The 20400-nt window shown below is 36.5% G+C and overlaps 1 protein-coding gene and 2 long non-coding RNA genes across 24 annotated transcripts; 2 read left to right on the forward strand and 1 right to left on the reverse strand.

Annotated features, from left to right (window-relative positions):
* The first annotated feature begins 1497 nt into the window (after positions 1 to 1497).
* LOC112184789 (60S ribosomal protein L9-1) lies at positions 1498 to 3219 on the forward strand. The gene is made up of 3 exons (XM_024323032.2): positions 1498 to 1880; positions 2722 to 2844; positions 2978 to 3219. The coding sequence occupies exons 1-3, from the start codon at positions 1506 to 1508 to the stop codon at positions 3062 to 3064; spliced, it is 585 nt and encodes a 194-aa protein (XP_024178800.1). The 5' UTR covers positions 1498 to 1505; the 3' UTR covers positions 3065 to 3219.
* Positions 3220 to 3404: 185 nt separating this feature from the next.
* Positions 3405 to 10377, reverse strand: LOC112184799. 16 transcript variants are annotated; one of them, XR_005804522.1, is made up of 11 exons: positions 8632 to 10377; positions 7492 to 7566; positions 7216 to 7287; positions 6938 to 7025; positions 6757 to 6830; positions 6504 to 6599; positions 6338 to 6372; positions 5061 to 5149; positions 4826 to 4903; positions 4217 to 4736; positions 3405 to 3809 (listed from the first exon to the last, which is right to left on the reverse strand). It is a non-coding gene; the product is annotated as an uncharacterized LOC112184799 (long non-coding RNA). The 16 variants fall into 16 exon arrangements; XR_005804515.1 differs by having other exon boundaries at positions 7492 to 8405; XR_005804516.1 differs by having other exon boundaries at positions 8239 to 10377.
* A 128-nt stretch (positions 10378 to 10505) lies between these two features.
* Positions 10506 to 20305, forward strand: LOC112184810. Of its 7 annotated transcripts, XR_005804530.1 has the most exons (13): positions 10506 to 10739; positions 12344 to 12895; positions 13648 to 13834; positions 13951 to 14059; positions 14161 to 14278; positions 14384 to 14534; positions 14613 to 14683; positions 15471 to 15919; positions 16658 to 17723; positions 17831 to 17920; positions 18281 to 18350; positions 18951 to 19024; positions 20051 to 20305. It is a non-coding gene; the product is annotated as an uncharacterized LOC112184810 (long non-coding RNA). The 7 variants fall into 7 exon arrangements; XR_002930099.2 differs by lacking the exon at positions 15471 to 15919 and having other exon boundaries at positions 10514 to 10739; positions 17623 to 17723; XR_005804532.1 differs by lacking the exons at positions 15471 to 15919; positions 16658 to 17723 and adding an exon at positions 19498 to 19588 and having other exon boundaries at positions 10514 to 10739.
* The last annotated feature ends 95 nt before the right edge of the window (positions 20306 to 20400 follow it).

Genomic DNA, 20400 nt, shown 5'->3' on the forward strand with positions numbered 1-20400 from the left:
CCGGTCACCTGCTGCCGCCCACCGGAATTTGCTGAAAATTTCACTGGAAAGTTTTTTTTGCCCCCAATAGACATCTATTGCCCCCCAATAGACGACTATCAACCATGTATTGCCCCCCAATAGATGACTATCAGCCATGTATTGCCCCCCAATAGACGACTATCAGCCATGTATTGCCCCCCAATAGACGAACATCAGTCATGTATTGCCCCCCAATAGACGTCTATTACCCCCCAATAGGATTTTCAGTTGCTAAAATGAGAACTAATCTCCCTAAATTTAGACAAATAAAACTTTGATTACAGAAAAAAACAAGGAGATTACATAAATTCAAAACGTCTATTGCCCCCCAATAGCCGTCTATTACCCTCCAATAGATGGGTAATAGACGTCAATTAGAGAGCAATAGACATTCAAGACTTTTTTTTTTCCTTTTTCCTTTCCTTCTGTCTTGTTACTTAAAAAAAAAAGAAAAAAAAAACTAGAAATTAATTTGGGCACCCAGAGAAAAGCTCTGGGCACCCAATCACCTTTCTCCTCTGCCACAGCCTGGGTCGAGCACCGGTGACGTCCAGGAGGCCATCGAAGACGTCGCGTGGTCGTCGTTGTCAGCGCCGGCCGAGCTTGGGCGAGCTGCAGCAGAATCCGAACAAAAGTCGACCAGCACCGGCGAGGCAGTTGGACGCGGTCGAGCTCACCGGCGAGTTGCACGGAATCTGGGCGTTGCAGCAGTTGGACGCGGGCGTTGCAGCAGTTGGACGCGGTCGTTGTCAGAGCGACAGCGGTTAGACGCTGTCGAGCTCACCTGCGAGTTGCAGCGGAACCTGGGCGAGAGGTCGAACCTCGCCGGAGTTGGAGATCCGGGAGCGATGAGAGAGAGAGAGAGAGACGGAGAGAGAGCAGATCGGAGAGGAATGAGAGAGAGAGAGAGAGAGAGAGAGAGCAGGTCGGAGAGCGATGAGAGGGAGAGAGAGAGAGCAAACGGAGAGGGATGAGAGAGAGAGAGAGAGAGAGTTCAGATCTTGGAGTGAGGCACGATGTAAATTCATTAATTAGCTTAGGGCGAAATTGTCATTTTGTTTTAAAATGGGCAAGTGAGAACAAAAATCTCTTGTTGGGGTAAGTGGGATAATTTTCCCTCATTTTGGGGCTTTGGGTCAAGGACCCATTTTAAATTTGACATGTCTGTCAAGACACGTCATTTCAAATTTTCTTCCAAAAGTCTCTTTCTGTTGCTTCATTAATTTCCAAGACAATGTCTATCTCGTTTCTGATAGACAATGGGTAATTGGCCCAACCCATTGCTCTTAACTTCTTCGGCAAAGAAACTCCATACACAGTCATTTAAACCAGCAACAGGCCCGGCCCGGCCCACAGAGACTCAGATCCTCTAGGGTTTAACATCTTTTTATATATAAAAGCTCCGCTATGTTTTCCTGCCTCTCCGAAATCTCACACTTCCCACAAGTCGGAGCCACCGAAACCCTAAGAGAAACCGAGGCATCATGAAGACCATTCTTTCGTCGGAGACCATGGACATTCCGGTCTGGGTGAAGATCAAGGTCCACGCGAAGATCATCGAGGTGGAAGGCCCGCGAGGCAAGCTCGTCCGCAACTTCAAGCACCTCAACCTTGATTTCCAGCTCATCAAGGACGAGGAGACCGGCCAGCGCAAGCTCAAGATCGAGGCCTGGTTCGGCACTCGCAAGACCAGCGCCGCCATCAGGACCGCCCTCTCGCACGTCAAGAATCTCATCACGGGAGTCACCAAGGGGTACCGGTACAAGATGAGGTTCGTGTACGCTCATTTTCCCATCAACGCTTCGATCACTAATGGAGCCAAGTCGATTGAGATCAGGAACTTTCTCGGTGAGAAGAAGGTATACTCTCTAAACCCTAAGGTTTTACTTGTTTACTGTCATTGTGTTGTTGGATTTGTGGAATTGGTTGCTGGTTTGATCTGGAATTGTGTTTTCGGATTCGAGTTTGGTGAACGGTTTGTGATGTTTTGGGGAGTGTTTGACTGTTGTGATGTGTTGAATGTGCTTGTAGTGATTGTTTACAGGCTGTGATAATGGCAATGTGGTAGATGCCAATGTGTTTTTGTGATTAGGGGTTCGATATTGGAGTTTGTTTGACTGAAAAAATGGAAGATAGCAAAGTTATTAATGACAATTTTTTTCTAGCATTTTCAAACTATTTTCTGAAATGAAAGTTTATCGCCTGATTAGTATAGGGAAAGCAGAAGCTTCTGCATTTCTTTTTTGAGGTAGTTTCTGTTTTAGGCCTCTGCATTTTGTTTTGAACTAGTGTTCTGTTTTAGTAGGATGGTGGTATGTTCTGTGCTGGACCAGTAGATGGTTAACCTTCTTTTCAAGGTTAGAAAGGGTGATTTGACATCCTGTTATTGGAATTTGGAAGTTAAGTTGATTAAATCAAATGTGGGGTAAGAGATTCAAGTCGTTGCTTGAGGGTTTATGTAAGTTCGCATTTCTGAATGATGAGCCTTTATGTCACTCTTTGAACTGTCCAAGACGCCTCTCTGCTTAATGATAAATGCTATGTTTGTGTCATTATTTTATTTTTAGATGATAAACAATTGTGTTCTATAATTGGTTAAACATGGATTCCACTGAGCTATGAACTATCTTTGATACTGTTGGCAATGTTAGGCTTTCTATTGTGTGCTGTTCTTGATGAATTATGGTGTTGCTCTGTCAGGTGAGAAAGGTGGATATGCTTGATGGTGTTTCTATCCTCCGATCTGAGAAGGTGAAGGATGAGCTGATATTGGATGGCAATGATATTGAACTTGTTTCTCGGTCTTGTGCTCTGATCAACCAGGTATATATTTCTCTTTTTTGTTCTATATCTCGTTTCTGTTTTCTGTACAAGTTCTGTAATGTGTTTATTCTTTCTTGCGTGTATATGCTGCTTGCCTTTGCTGAGTCTTGTGTTCTCATGTTTGTTTTGACAGAAATGCCATGTCAAGAACAAGGATATCAGGAAGTTTCTTGATGGTATCTATGTTAGCGAGAGGGCAACCATCAATACCGAGGAATGATGGCTGTATTTTTCTTATGTGATTTTGTTGAAGTAGTTTACTTTAATCTTATGGATTCCGGTAGTTTTCCTAATGTTGCAAATTTCATGGACAACCTCAAAATCTTGTTTTACCTCGGATCGATAATGTTTTGTTTTGCGAATTATATTTCATTAGATTTTTGGTGATTTTTATATTTAAATGTTTGGTATGGTTATTAACGCTTACTTATTGGGACAAATATGTTGTGCGGTGCTCAGTTTACTAGCCTTGTTATTTATACGAGCAACAGTACCCTCGCTTTGCTGCGGGGTGTGAATAGCAATCGTGAAATGTACTTAAATTTAGGCAACTTTCACTCTGAACTGAAGGCTTCCCTTTAATCCATTGTTCCTTTTCCTACTCCCTCTTGTTCATCACCTCCAATTGTTAGTATAGAACTAAACTTGAGAGGACAGAGAATATAAAGGACAAAATAGTACAATATCACTTCTTTCCAATATGGATAGCAGCTGGTAACAAATAGGCTATCTTAGTTTAACTTTAATTACAGTTGCTGCTAGAGCATTTTCCAGAAAATAGTTGTTTAGTTGCTCTGGGTATGTATGCACAAAAGGTGTTAGCCGATCTGAAGACAAAGTCGTCGTATTCATGCTAACGCCAACACAATTCAGTAGTGCTTGCTTTTCACCTGAACATCTGTGACAGTAAGGCAACCTCTTCATCATTTGATGCTTCAAGAATCTGAGCATAGAAGAGAGTTAACCTGCGGTCAACTTCCATAATCAGAATCATGCCAGATATAGAGCATAGTTTGTCTGTGATATCATGTATATACTTTTATATTACCAAAAGTGGACATTATTTTCGTCATTTTTTCCAGAACAAAAAAAAAACACACGAAGGTAGAGAGATTGAGAAATACAAAATAGAAAACATAAATGTGCGTCAAATTATTAAAAGTGAGCACATAGAAGAAATTTTTAAAACACTACTATAGAGAAAGAAGTGATAGCAGAGAACCAGAATCAACGCAGTTTGAAGAATGAGAACAGTTGAATTGTGATTTCCACAACAGATAGGAAAACTGGTGCAACAGAAACAAAACTAACAGAAAGCAAAGGCTTTATGCCACACATAATAGAGATACAGAGTTTGCTCAAAACTAATTACCTCCAGTTACCCCTTCAATCGTGGCAGAAGCATCATCTATGTCACTTGTTGTCATTGTTTGAATCCTTATGGGATGCTCACTGCCAATAGCCAAATTTTCAACCATCATTGTCCTTGTCTTTCTTCCGACAGTTGTGTGTGGATTCACAATACTTTTCAAATTGACCCAAGATTATACTATTTCCAACAATCAATTATCAGGGACACAAATCATATATTAAACAAAATATCTCTCCAACTCCCTGCACAGAACCTTCCTGACCTATTTCAAGGAAAAAAAAAAAAAAACTTTCCTAACCTGATTTCTCTAGTTTTCAAATAGACTGAAATAGAATTATATATTCAGCAACGGTAGATGTCTTGAACCAATCAGAAACAAAAAAGCAGCAAAGAAAACAACCTAGTTCAACAAAATCGCAAATACAATTAAAATGCTTCGAACGCAGTTTCCTGTCCTTTGCCAAATCCTCTTTTCTCACCCGTTAGCATGAGAATAAATGATCTCAGGTGCTAGATGTGCCTGAAATCACAAACCATAGAATTTGAGATTTAGTCTGACCTAAGGCCTCGTAAAGGTAAGAGAATGAGTTTTGAAACTGTTTTACTTACCGAGATAAAACCATGCCTCAGAGTCAGGTACATAATATCTAACCAGAAAAACTGTTTGACTAAGCACACGGTGCACACCTGATAAGAAAAGGAGAATACCCTTAAACCTTGTTGTCATAGCTTTTACATACTCCATGCATTACTGAGTTAATTCTTTGTAAAATCCAACAATTGCAAATAGAAATTCCTATTAACAATGCAATACAGCTCAACTTCAAAGTAGTGCTTTACGTACAATCCAAAGCAGAACTGTTGACTGGCTCCAGAAGTTCAAATGACTCTTTCCGAATGATGTATCCCTAGCATACCTAAACCTTTCTGAATCTGCAATACAAACACTATAAGGTATAATCCAAGAAGTTCTTGCGACTAAGAAAGCTTAAATTTTGTCAACCGGTGTCTGAGATGAAATTATAGATTGCAAAAAGGAAAAAAGTACAGGCCACAGAAGCTTAATTTGTAGGAACTCTTGATATGTAAAGAAAGTCAGCCTGCAGACTAACTAATTAATTTGCATAGTCAAATGAATATCATGTTGAAGAATGGATGCATTTAGCTTTTAAGTGAAGAGATTGAACGAATTTACCATTACTAAACTGGTATCCAACTATTTTTGTCTCTTTCTCCCAATACATCCATATTCTTATGTGTAGTCTAGAAAAACAAAAACAATGAATTGTAGAGAGAGAGAGAGAGTACATTGTGCCTTCCCAAAGCAAAGGTTGTGATGCAGTAGAGCACATGAAAAACTGCTAGCACAAAGATAAATACATGGAGGCGATGAATCCCATATGCAGATAAAAGGCAACTTTACATATGAATTCAGAGTTGTATTAGAGAACATGTGCGGCAAAATAAACACAGACGAAACAAAGCACACTCCAATACTACTCATGATTGAAATTTATATGAAGTAAATTGTAAATTTGGATGGTGCAAGTATTGCAGCAACAAAATGAATTATTAACTGGTAAAACTTGCAACGTATAGTCATCAATTGGATTAATGTCTCATGATTTTTTTCATTATGATGGATGAAAAGCTAAATTTTGAAAGAATTTGTATCTATTTTTTTTGTGGTTTTAACATGATCTTTTAATTAATCAATTTGTAATATAAGGAGATATGAAAATAAGAAACAGAAATAAAGTTAAACTGACTCATACTTTCTATATGTTATAATGAATTCAGATTCATTGAAACACAGATTGCAAAAACTAAAATCAGAATAGTATGAGCAAAAATAATAATAATAATAATAATAATAAGATTGAAAAAAATTATAATAATAATAATTATTATTATTAAAATAAAAAATAACAAAGAACATGGTGTTCAAATAGAGGTGAGGCTGTGCACAGATAAATGAAAACAGGTGTATAAAAAATTCAAAAGTCCAATACACCAGCAGATATGATACAGATATTGTTCTATATATCAAAAGTGCAAGATTGCTCTATCTCCGGAAAGAAAAAAGGAAAAAAAAAAAAAAAAAGGAACATGGTGTATTACCAGATATTATCCAAATCCAACTAAACTTGATTGCACTGCTGCACATAAAAAAATAAAAGTTAACAATATCAAGATTCTTCAAAAAGTTGCTAAACATAAAAAACTCAAAACACTCAATAAATTTGAGATAAGAACCAATCTTTATCCTACAGATAGAAGCTTTTACCTGAAACTTCACTTAGTTTTGACACACAGCAGATAAAGTTATTGTTTACTTCTCTGTCCTTGCTAAGTGATTTACATTTTTGAAATAGAGCTGAGGCTGCATACAAATAAATGAAAACAGGTCTTGAGTAAAAAAGAAGAGACTAATTGAGAAGGTAAGCAGTAGACCTACTGTTTCAATAAAACAATGTCCATCAGCATTTCGTTTTAGCAAAGAGAGAGGCAAAATAAGAACAAATTGGTAACATGCGCACCTTGACGGACAAAAGAATCCTTGGCTAGCCTCCAACCATATCCAAGCACCATTTAAGACTGAGTCAAATTCTACCTATCAACAACTCACTCGAATAAGATTGAAACCTGATTCAATTGAAATTAGAAAAAATAAAAATAAAAATAAAAAAGAAAAAGAAAAAAAAAAGGACAAAAACTTACACATGCACAAAGTCTCAAACTTGGGAAATCGATTGAAGCACCACGCTGATGATGACCTCAGCTCAGGATGAAAACTGAACAGAAATCGCTGAGAGGGGAAACTTTTCATCAACGATTAACATGTGAAAAATCTCTGCAAACTACCTCAATTTAATTTCACTGTTGTCTGTACCTCTCCAAGCAGAACTTATAGATGAAAATACATTTGAGACTGAAGATGATATATCCTCCAGAACATAATTTAGTGTACGTAGATTTATAAAGACAGTATAACTTACAATTTTGTTGAACTTCTCAATTGTTGCCAAAGGTATCGTGCCAAGCGGAATAACATTCCTAGTTCCCTCAATCTGAAATAATAAAAAAAAAAAAAAAGAAGGAAGCTAAGGTGACAAAATGGCAAAATGGCAATAATTGGGAAGTCACACAACCGCCAGTGTCATTATATTCAAGGTTTATTAAATAATATGTGTGTGTGAATTACATAATCTGTATTCCATACCAGAAAAAGAATAATGCACGTTGAAGATAGATGGTAAAATCGCCTCACTTACCAGAAAAAGAAGCTGAAAATTGGTGACTATCAAGGTACCTGCCTCTTCAGTATTAATAAGAACAACGCCATATCCCTAGCAGTAAAATTTTGAAAATTAGAAAAACCTTGAGAATTTGTAAATTGCAGAAGAGTAATTGTGTATGGGAGAACTCAACCAAATTATATCCTAATTCAACAATAATTATAGCTGCACTCCAAGATCAAACGAAGGAATGAGAAATCAAGAGCAACTAATCTTAATATATTAAGATATACCAAAAAGCATGAGCTGGGTGGGAAACTAAAATAAATTTAGTCGTTATAGCAAGCTTTTTCTTTGGCTCTCCTAATATTCTTTGACCTGAATGATGTACATTTCTATTTTCGTTATCCTTCTCCATGTCTGCATCATAATCCTTATACGATAAAACTACGTAATAGAATAACTATCAAACTGAAATAAAGGGAATTTTCCTAAACAGACTGTGACACTGAGAGAAGCTCCCAACAGAAAAGCAGAACCAAAAGTTGCAATTTATCTTACTGTCACAATTTGGCAAACAGACTATGAATGAAACTAATCAGTTTCCCAAACGCAATGAATCAGAATTTATGCAATTCATAAAATGAAAAAGTCTATGAATTTAAATGATCGAGTGAATGTTCTTTGTAATAATTGAAATAAGGCAAATAGCTTGCAAGGACTTGCCTTAGAAATGAATTTGGAATAGGCTATCTACACTAAAAATATGATTTCATAGGTTACCGCAATTGATCACACAAAACCCAAAGCTGGTGAGTGTGCATCTGTTTGGTTTTCTCTCTTATGCAACCTGTTTCACGTCTTTGTTGAACCTTGCTTTAGTCCATAGATTTGCCCATTTTTTCATTGGAAATCAATTGATGAGAGATTATTCAGAGCACCGCCGTGCACTTGCACCAACATAAATGAATGGTTAGATTGCATTAAATACACTTTTTTATTATTAAAAATAAAGTTGATAATAAATATCAAGGGTTGAGATTATTTTATAAGGGTTGGGTCACTTACACCGTCGGTGCATAGAATAATTTCCATCAATTGATTACCTTCGTTATACTTAAACATCATTAAACAAATTGATGAAAGATTTGATATTGTGAGAAATAAGAAGCATACCTTGAAACTGTTGCAGTTGGCTACCTGGTACGTCTTAAAAGATGCAAAACTTAAACCTTGCATTCAAACATCATCGTTGGTAATATAGTGATCAAGCAAGGGTCATTACCCGCTGAAGATTGTTTCTAAACTGCTAATCAAATGTCACAAACTACTATAAACTATGCTACTGAACAGTTAACGAAAATAAATTAATTAACTAACTTAGACTCAATGGAATTTTCTGAAACTTTTACAGGACACTAAAGACACATTGAACAATATGTATACAAAATTTCATAACAATTGGAGTTGATTTGCTATATGAAATAATTCACGTAAAACGGAACACGGAAAGCTAATCAAACAGAAACAGATTTGATAAGATTCTAAAACTATTAATAGAAACAAAGCTAAGAGTTCATTCTCTACCACCGAACACATTCATTCATATCAAAGCTCAGTTATGGAATTCTAAATCTCAATTGAATTTACCCGAAATTAACTCACAAGCTCGAGTTAACCCATTACCCTTTCTTAGTTCCTCGTTAAGTGAATACAAGCTCACCACTTAATCTATTTTCAAATATGCAACCTAGACACAAGCTCGCTAAGTTTAACATATCAAAATCATTAAGCAAGAAAAGGGTTTGGATAAATCTAGGGTCACAAGTACGTTGGTAGTCTTGCTAAACCTATGGTTTGAGCCACATGTAATTCGCGAAAACATTTTGCTACTCAATTGGAATGGACACAAGACATATACGAATCTAGTGTTATTCCTAGCATTAGAATCCTAACTTATTCATTTAGTTGCGCACCTAAGCAAATAAGTAAAGATTCATCTTGTAGACACGGTGAATCAAACACTCAATTGACAATATAGAAAACCAAAAACTGAATTATTAATATGAATTGAACATGTTCGGGGCTTTGAAATCGCCCCTAGCTACAAAAGTATTTAGCTAGACATAGTTATGAAGAAAACACAAACTAGAAGAAAGGAAGAGGAAGAGATGATAGCTGGATGATGGCAGAAAGGGTGTCGTTCTTTCTCCTCTTGTGTGGCAGACATAAGTCTAAACTAAATGTCTCTCTCTATCTTCTGCTCTCCCATTCTGTTCTCTAATCTGGTCATCTCCCTCCCAATACTCCTTTTTCAATACTCATTCCAGCCCTTCATTTTATAGAGCTCCTAGCACTAGTTATTGCAGCTAGAAATGTTTCTTTGTCAAAGATGGATGGCTGCAGCTTTGTCAAAACCGGTGTGCTATAGTTGTTGTAAAGGAATGGTGGCTGCAACCTTGTCAAAATTGGTGGATATAGAGCTTCATATTTTCAAAAGTATTGTGCTGCAGCTGCAGTCAAAGTTTGGTGTCTTGCAACTTTGCCAAGTTAGGTGTGCTGCCACTTCAGTTAAAGTATCAGATTCTCGGAATGTCTGACCTTCCTGTACTAATTCGGCCATAACGTTTTGTAGAAAAATGATATGGACGAACCGTTAAAAGTTCTAGAAACTAGACATCCAAGGATTTCCAACCATATAAAGCACACTTTCTCACTCGCTCTGAGCTGTTCTCAGTTTCACTTTGAAGTTGACTGATCTGCACAGGCAGATTTGCTGATTTGGCTTCTTTTCTTCTAATTTGCTCCATAACACCTACAAAACATAAAAATAAAGTAAATGACTCAAATAGATGGAAAACTAGCTAAGAAAACATGAAGAAATTAATATAGAATCATGTACATTTATGATCTTATCACTACCCAGATGTCAAAGTAGAAAACAAAGGGATCTGCGCAACATAAAAAGTAATATCAGTTGACAATTAAGAACAACTAATAATGGAATAGAAATTATCGTACATAAAAAGTTGAAAGAATAGCAGCAAAAAGAAATTTTCAGCAAAAAGAATAGCAGCAAATAACAGAGGTCTGGGTTTGTTTTGGAAGAGATCCGGCGGTTTCAGTATAGAGAGATTGAGAGACAGAAGCACTGATAGCGAAGTAGAGGTCCATAGCAAGATTTGGATCGGGTTTGTTTCGTATCCAGAGAGATTGGCGCAGAGGCTTCGCTGCAGAGATAGAGAGATATTCGTATAGAATCTTGGCCTAATTGGTGGTTTAAGGTAATGGTTGAGTTTTATTGGTTTGAATTTTGAACGACAAAAGGATGAATTGACTTGGGTTTGTGTTGGACGAAATCCAATTCATCTATTTTATGGGTTTGGTTTTGATTTTGTTTTCCGTTTCCGTTTCCGTTGGTTGTGAACTGTTTGGGGTTTTAATTTTTTAGGAGTTTTGTTTGTGTCGGAGTTTCAGATTTTAGTGACCCATTGGCCTTGCTGATTTGAGTTTGATTTTTGGTTAGTTTTTGTGGTAAAGTTAATAGTCTTTGGCCATTTGAAAACCTTCATTGATTCTGTAGCTCAGAGTATTCCGATATTTTCCATGATGATATTACTTTGTTTTTTCATTGTTGTGGGGTTCTAATTTGACAAGAACTTATTGAGGTATTGTTCGGTTTTGATTTGGGGAGGAAGAGAACAATATATCTCACTCCTGTAAGTCTGAATTGTTTGTATGGTTACACTGCTGGTCGATATTCTTTTGAGATAAGTTGAGTTTTCTTATTTAGAACAATTTATAGAAATGTCAGCATAATCAAGTGTAGAGCCTTTCAAGGTTTAGGTTTAGGATGTATAAAGTATATATTTGAATTGTTCTTTCAAGTTTAGTTTTCTTAGTTTTGGATATAATATGTTAGTGATTTGATTGTAATATTTTAGAGGTAGGTTTTGAGTGTGCCACTAATATTAGAAACATGAAATCGTATCAGAGATCCTACAAACTAGAGCCATGCCACTGATATTAGAATTTCCAAGCCAGCTTTTGTTACTTATTTTTCATTTGTGGTCTTCTTTTTCTCGGTTTGAAGTAGTAAAGTTCCTCTGTTCTTGAAAACCAAAGAAAATAGTAGCAGAAGCTTTGGACAACATTTGAACTTTAGTGGCGTTTGCTCTTCTGATACTACTTTATTTAGCCACTATTGTTCTCTCAATTTTTATATGTTGTCATTTTTATTGAATTCTGAAACATCATCAAGGTGCTCATGGTCAACCATAGCTACCTCCTAGCTGCTAGCTGCTAACTACATTATTCTTCTTCTATCTCAATGAACAGAAATAATCTAACAGATATGCATACTTTAAATAAAATTCAGTAGCTTTTAAGACCCTAAAAGTCAAATGTTGAACTACAATGCATGACCAATTGAATTATTAATGCAATTGAGTTGGCTAGATTGTACACAGATGTCCATTACTTAACCAAAGCTTAAACTGGTCCAATATTAGTTCATTTAATTTGTTGCTTATGCCACACCAAGTAATGAGAGAGAAGTACTACATATTTACTCAGTTACTATATGAGTTAGCTATAGGTATTACTCCATTATATATGTTTTCAGCAAAATTTCTATCATGTTTCAAAATAAATAGATTCTAGAGTTTAACATTCCTATGTTAATATCTGAATTTCATGTTGCTTAATCCAGGAAAAAAAAAATCAATACCTATCGGGAAGAAAAAATCATAAATTGAAGAGAGTAATTCAATTCAGTATTCAGTTATCCATCTTCGAGTTGCCAGAAATAGCGTACCTCATTGTTACATTTCATATGTTGCTCTTTAAATTTGATTAATTGCTGACATTTTCTATCATCTGCTTTCAGATTGGAGAAGCTTCTCTGGATCCTAAAGCATTATCATCAGTGTGAACTGGAACTGATACTTTAAATTGGTAAATACATATATCCCTAAACCCTAAACCCATTAGTTTTGAATGTTCTAGAAGCATTCTTCTATTAAAGCTGGGTTGGCACTCTACACTGTTCGTCTTGGCCTCGAAATGAAGTGATGATTTTACCCTTTCTGCTTGCCTCAATTACGGTTTTACCATTAATTTACGGATAAGGCCGGTGGAGGCTTCGAGAGATAGAGAAGAGGTCAACTCTAAGACAGAAACTGTGAGAGCGATGGTGATCGAGAGACAGAGAGACGGCAACTCTGAGAGATAATAGAGGTCTGGGTTTGTTTGGGAAGAGATCCGGTTTCAGTATAGAGAGATCGATAGACAGAAGCACTGAGAGCGAAGTAGAGGTCCATAGCAAGATTTGGATCGGTTTGTTTCGTTTTGTTTTGTATCCAGAGAGATTGGCGCAGAGGCTTCGCTGCAGGGATAGAGAGATATTCATATAGAATCTTCGCATAATTGGTGGTTTAAGGTAATGATTGAGTTTTGTTAGTTTGAATTTTGAACAATAGAAGGATGAATTGATTTGGTTTGTGTTGTGACGACATCCAATTCATCTTTTTTATGGGTTTTGTTTTGATTTTGTTTTCCGTTTCCGTTGGTTTTGAACTGATTGGGGTTTTAATTTTTTAGGAGTTTTGTTTGTGTCGAGGTTTTAACACTTCTTACTTACTGTATAATAGTCTCATAATCTGGAGGTAGCATAGGTCCAAATTGATACTTTGACATTTTTCATATACTGCATAGCATATTGTGTACGCATATAATATTTGTATATTTGCTTTCTCTGTTTGCCTCTTAGAATATCAAAGATAATTTAATTTGAATATAAACATTGATAAATGCCATGTACTTCAGTATTTGGGTTGTGTATGTGCTGTTTTATTTGTTAATGAATAATGAGCAGTGATGCCATTTTATTGTGGGAACTGGACAATACATTGAATCCAAATACTTTCTTTGTTTGCCTCTTAGAATATCAAACAAATATGGTAAATCTTTGGCTGTAATTTTTATTTGGAGGACCCTTGGATTGGTAGTGCACTGATCATATGAAAAGCTAAGTACTGCCAAGACTAACAGAGGAGCTATATCTCTTACGTGAAAATCACTAACATACAAATTCTCTAACAAATTCAACATGCTTTGGTCTTTCATTTTTGTTTCCTATACAAGAATGATCTTTTGTTCTGTATAAAGTTCAACGCTGTTTCTCCACTGCAGATTGCTCAGAAGTCATTGGTAAAAGACTCATCAAGGCAGCCAAAATACTAGCTGAAAGTTTCAGTGGAGGAATAAATCATGACTTAAAGTGTGGCAATAGCCCTTACCCCGATGACAGAATTTCCATGATCTGAAGCTTTAGAACATCAGATTATTATCTCAACCAAGCCACCAAAAGTTGCCAAAGGTAATGGGTTCATCTAAAAAACCGGAAAGGGGTATGCTCAGCAATACAGTTAATGTTCTCCCCAATTTTGTCTATCAGTGTTTGCTTCTTTACATTACTTCTTTTAATGGGTACAGAGTAACAGTGGTAGACAAACTAAGAACAAAACTGCAGCTGACATCAAATCTGTACAGTACGAACTTTGAAGCACCCAAGTATTTGGAACATAAAAAAATTGATGAAAAAGTAAGACGTCTTATTTTGAGTAAGCCTTTTGTTATATGTATTCTCTAGCAGTTGTCATGATGTAATGATTCTGATACTTGGCGTTGTGTTATAATCTCTAGGTTCACACAGAGGATCATTCTAAGCACTTATCCCAAAGAAACTTGAAGTTGCCTCCTCAAATTACCAGCCACATGATGAATGGATGCATGGAGCTCAAATAGTTGTGTCTAATATGAGGTTAGTTTTGGAGTTCCATGAAACTTATTGGAACCTAATAATGTGTCAATGACCTTGATCGATAAGAAATATAACCCGATCCCTGCATATAAAATTATATAACAGGAATGTGACAAATCACGATGGTTGATGCCTGGGATGTTTAGAGCCAATGAGAATGCGTTACTTGAAACGACATGCCTTTTTTACGCACAGGAGCTCAAATGATGAGGTTTTTGATGCTAAAAAGACCTTGATAGTGACATAGACATTGAAGGTGAGGACAATTTATTTAATTTAAGTTGAATTTTCAGCATAGAGATATCAAGCATTTGATCAAGAAGCTTTGCTGCAGCATTGCTTCTCTTCAGCATATTCTGTGGCCTTACTTCATGACAGTCTTGGAATCTCTTTGGATCATGAAAGGTATACTCATTTTACTGCAGAATTGTATAACCCTCGATTACTCAATTACAGACAAGACTGCCATGTTGGTTTTAGTTTAGTAGTACTTCTTTAGATGAGTTCTCCAATTGCCATAATGATCTTTAAACCGACTCCAATATTTCCAATATTTTTTGAACGTTTCCTCTTGCTTAGTGCTATATATTAGACATGCTGTTCCTTTTGCAGGTAACTAGCATTTCACAACTAAAATTGGAGCAACCATTTTTTTAGACCTACTCCAGTAACAAATTTTGCTACACTGGCCTAGAAGTAAACCTTTTGTAAAGCTACAACTAAAGCAGCTGAACCTGTTCTAAAATAGCATTGCTGAAACAATTCCAATAGCGAACCCTTTTTTTTTTTTCAATCAACTTTGTCGGGTTAACCTTTTGTCTATAAAAAAACTTTATGCTATGGTATTCTCTGGCCTTTTATTTATATACACATGCACTGTACACACACAATTGAATATTGTCCTCTTCAGCCATTCACTTAGCTCATGTCCCTATTCATTTCGTAGATATTTTAGTCTTCTTCTCAGTATTGTTTAGGGGTGGGCACTTGAACTCGGAAAACCGAACCCGACCCGGACCCGTCCCGAAAATTGCCGGGACGGGACGGTTTCAAAACTTAATTTTTCACTGTTTGGGCCCGTCCCGTCCCGTCCCGTTTTAACGGGACGGGTTTCGGTTTGGGTCGCTGGAATCCCTTAACGTCCCGACCCGTCCCGATGTATTGAAACTCATTTTGTTTCTTTGTTTTTTAGTTGGACACTTTCACCTAGCAGATAACTCTCGAGTCTCGACCTCTCGTTCATTCCTCTCGACCTCTCGTTCTGTCGTTCACAAGCCAGTGAGAGACTGAGAGTGTGAGACACCGATCAACATTAACCGAGTGAGACACCGATCAATTCACCTCCATCAAGGCACAAGGCCGAGTGATCTGCGATTCACCTCTATCAATTCAGCTCATAAGCATCACCGACACGGAGAGTCTGAGAGTAAAGCTGTGGTGGCGGACGCACCGAGCCACCGATCGATTGCAATTTCCCAAAGTTCCTGGTCATCAATTTCAGTTCACCGATCGAATTTCTGGGTTCGATTGCTCTCCAGCATCTCCTTTGCACTCCAGCCTCTCCTCCTTTGCTCTCTTCCATATTCTGGCCTTCTGGGTTCGATTCTTCAACCTTCAGTCGAAGTCTTGCTTGGACGCTTGGTAAGTTGCTGCTTTGCTGGGTATTCAATTAATCAATTATTCTGGGTATTCAATCAACCTTCAGTCGAAGTCTTGCTTAGATCGGATTCTAAGGTTGAGAAGTGTTCCTCATGTTTGTGCTGGTAGAATTTGATCTTTTTATCTTTTTGGGCAGTTAATTCAATTGATAGACTCGTAACTTGATGTCCAACTTTTAGTACCCACAAGATTTGTTCTGCAGGTGGGTAGAGTGGAATGTGAAATGTCAATGAGAATTTAGATATGAAATAACTACCGACTGTTGGTTTTTAAGAATTTTCTCTGCTTTTTCTTTTTTAAAAACTTCCCTAGATTCACAAGGTGCCCACTATATGCAACTCACAGTTGTATATTTGTTCCCTTGCATGCTGTTGTGATAGAGAATCTTGGACTGTATTGTTTTGTGGATGTGTTTCTTGCTTATATTGATACTTCGATACGTCTTATTCTAGTCTCCCAATCAGGAAGACTATCTTGATTGGTTGAAGTTTTTGTTTCATTTGAAAAGGTAGATTTGAATTATACTTTTTATTGAATTTTTTACTTGCATCTGGAAACAATTTATTTACTGGGTTATGTTTTTGTTTCAGAATTGTGTGTTTTTAGTGTGGGTTATGTTTTTGTTTCACAATTTATTTACTGGGTAATGTTTTAATTTGTCTTTTTATTGATTTGATCTGCAAGAGTGTGGGTTTACAATTCTGATTTGATCTCTCACAGAATACAATTCAAGAAGCTGATGGCTAGGCAGAAGGCAAGGGAAAGCTTGGGGCAGCTAGTAATGTGATAGATGTTTGAACTTTGTTCAATTCATTTAGTTGTGTGCACATTTTCAATGAAGTGTCAAATTGTGGACTGTAATGGATTATTAAATTATGTAGATTTGGTCTTCTTTCAGTTCTTTGAGTTGCAGTTTGCTTATTATATCATGTTTTTCTTCTTGTTTAGGTTTAGTTGTAGCTTGCTTTAATGGAAATGTAGAAATGCAAAACAGGGAAATTGATGAAAGTGCAGGAGAGATTTTTTTTTTTTTTCCTTTCGGGATGTCCCGGTCCCGTTCGGGTTCGGGATGGTCGGGATCAATTCTCAAAAAGTGCCGTCCCGTCCCGTCCCGAGTTTTATTTCCGGGTCCGGGACCGGGATCACCAGAATTTCGTCCCGTCCCGTCCCATGCACAGCTATTGTTATTGGCACTTATATCAATTGTAACGGACCAGCCACTGCTCCTCAGCCAAGCTGTCAAGAAGCTGAGGAGATTTTGTCTCACTGCATTTGTTAATATCTCCTGAAATCGCAAAACCAAAAGTTTTAATGACTAAGGAGCTGCACTGTAACTTGGCAGACTTAGAGACACTGAACTATGTAATCTGGATTGCAGAAATCACAAAGATTTGCCGATATAATGCAAGTGTCTTTCAAAATGACTCTGTTACAGAGCCCTTTCGTTTATCTCATATTACAATTGCACTAATGGCCACTAATGGAGTTCACATATATATACATATGAAGGAAATAAGCATGTAGATCATTTACCTTTGCAGCTATTAGATGTCTCTATAAGTTTAAAATATATCCTTTCACTGTTTAATTTATCATTTGTTTCTTATCCTGTGTAGTTGTTTCAATGTTTCTTAAGTTGAATTGTATCATCGCAAAATAGGATAATCCTTTTGTTTTAATCAAAGAATTGAGAAATAGGGGAGGAATCAAAGATATCTTTTATGAGAGTCGTGAGCAGAAAAGATTTGGTTCCGCTACATGTCAAATTACGAGAAGACATATGATAGTAATCCCACCCCATGTCAAATTTTAGTACACAGTTTTTTTTTTAAGTTTGTATTTTCATTTTTTTATGCTATTACCTAATTATGCAATGTTTGTTCATCCATTCAGGTCAGGCTGAAGAGATTCTTGGAAATGAGGGAAAGTCATATCATGATGGAGGGCCTTGGAGGGGAGTATTGTGCTTTGCCAGCGTTTTGGGTAATATGCATTTTGACTCTCTAGGAGCAGCTCTTTTATTTGTTCTTATCTATGTGTATGCCACAAGCTGATGGAGGATCTTGGATTTGTTCAAGGTTATGTAGAACTAACTTTAGGACAATGATCTTCTTTTGTCCTTCTTCTGCCACTGGCAATTTTATTGTCTATCAAGCCAGTGCAATTTCCAGCTTGCACTTTTGGGCTATGTTTCAAAGATTATGTTTTATTTTATTTTAACCTCAAAAAATACAGTAAAGGTCATTTGATAGGTTTCCGAGTTTAGTTTACAATGTTTTCAGTTTTAGGCATTTCAAAATTTCATGAATTCATCAGTCTTCTAAATTTGTGCACTTTTGACAGCTTATGGAGCAATCTTTGAGATGAAGTGTTCCGCATTAAGAACTTGAAATTAAGACATTGAACACATCTGGTAAGTTGTCCATCATATAGATGAAACTATGCCTATTAATTGCATGCATATATGATTAAGCAAGAGGAGGAAGTCTTAAGATCAGTTACAGGGCTGATTTGAAATTGCTCATATACATTGATTTTTTTTTTTTACTCCAAGTACTATGCATTTTAATCTGTTGTGTGCTATGAAATTACCTTTGCTAGAGGAATTTGAGACCAGCAGAATTATTCATGGCATATTCAAAATGAGGAAAAAAAAATTGTTGCAAAATTTTGGCACACAAATGATGCTACACCTTTCGGTGTGTGGACTCAGAGTAGATTTGTTGGGACTGGAAAGACAGGCAACGCTACAGCCTGGCCATTCTGGTCTAAGTCCAGCTAAAGTCCTTTTTTTTTCTTCTGTTTTCTTTGAAGAGTTCTGGCATATTTTTCTAATTGTCTATATATATATATATATATATATATCTCTTTTTGCCTGCTCAATCAAAGCTAAAATTGTAGGTTCATGAAGTTATTTACATTCCTTCAAATCATTATTCTTTCATGACTTTCCAACTACAAGATATTTTATTTTCATGCTTATGAAAATCTAAATCTAAGATTATTCTTATAGGTTCTTGGTCTAAAGGCACCATTTAGGGATGGATTGCTCAAGCATGTTGCTCAAGATTTGTAAAGTTGACAAAGGTAAAAAAGGGGATCTGTTTGTTGCTTCTGTATCTGTGCACGCATAGCTCATGGCATCCATATATTCTGCTGCAGGATGTACGTACATGCTTTTTGTTTCCATTGTTTTCTGTTGTTCAGTGCATTTTTGAATTGGGTTATTGGATTGTATACTTTGTGAGGATCAATTGAAGAAATTTAAAGTGCAAGGCAGAGGTTAATTAGTTTTGCTTTTCACATAGGGTGTAAATGCAGACTTTTCGATGGCTTGCATTAGGATTTAATTGTTCATCAGAAAATAATAGCATTCAATTATATTCTTTTGGTCACTAAAAAGAATATCAATACTGTTAAGGTTGGTAGTATCTGAAACTACAATTTCAGTCTTTTGGTCGCAATATGTGTCAAAGTCTGATTTATGGAATTGGTTGATAGTGTGTAATGTTTTTTGTGATTTTTTTTAACTGTATGGACTTGGTGGCTTTACCTCACAGCTTCACAACTTGATCCATCTCTTGCTGCCTCAAGTGGATATATGTAAAACCGTAACCTTTTAATTTTCTTTCCACTGTGATTCAAGTCGAGGTATTTGCCATACTAGACTGCGCAATACGTCAACCTCTTTGCATATAAATAACACTATTATTTTCATTTGAAGTCAATTTGCCAGTGAAGGCCTCATTTGATTACTGTACATATCTGCAATTTAGTTCATAATCACACATTTTATTTACATCAAACATTAAAATTCTGCTCACTTTCGATATGGTGAAAATGCTCATGTGTCAATGAAGATATTGAATTGTTTTGTCACTTTGTGCGTGCAATGACTTATTTGAGTGATACAAGAAACTTGCTTCTCTATAAGCTATTTATTTAGAAATTTCAGTTTGTCACTTGATCAGAAACATCTTTAACCTTTTGCTTACTGAACATTGTAGACCACACTCCATTCTTTTTTTCTTCATCTTCCTTTTTTGCTTGGTTGTGTGCATATGTCCAGATTGAAGCCCTGGGTTAATGTAGCTTTTCCTATTGCTTTTGCAGACTATATCCTCAGGCTGCTGAGAAGGCTTCACAGATTGATAAGCTGTTGCACTTCCCAAACAAGATTCATAATTTTATAAGTAGAATACTTAACTATCATTAAGATTCATAGTTTTCAGTTCAATTTCGACAGTACTTTGAACCAAGCCTGCATTATATATTTGTAGACCTTCAATGCTTTTTGAGAATAGCCAACTTTGTCTCTGTATTTCTCACTTTCATCAAAAATGAATTCAATTTCAGTTATGTTTTTCATGGTTGTAATTTGTTAGCAATAACAAATTCCGCGGCAAAGCGCGGGTGCCATTGCTACTAGAATAATGACTTGCCAAATATTTTGATAGAATAGA

The sequence above is a fragment of the Rosa chinensis genome, chromosome 1 (assembly GCF_002994745.2).
Source record: "Rosa chinensis cultivar Old Blush chromosome 1, RchiOBHm-V2, whole genome shotgun sequence".
Classification (NCBI taxonomy): Eukaryota; Viridiplantae; Streptophyta; class Magnoliopsida; order Rosales; family Rosaceae; genus Rosa; species Rosa chinensis.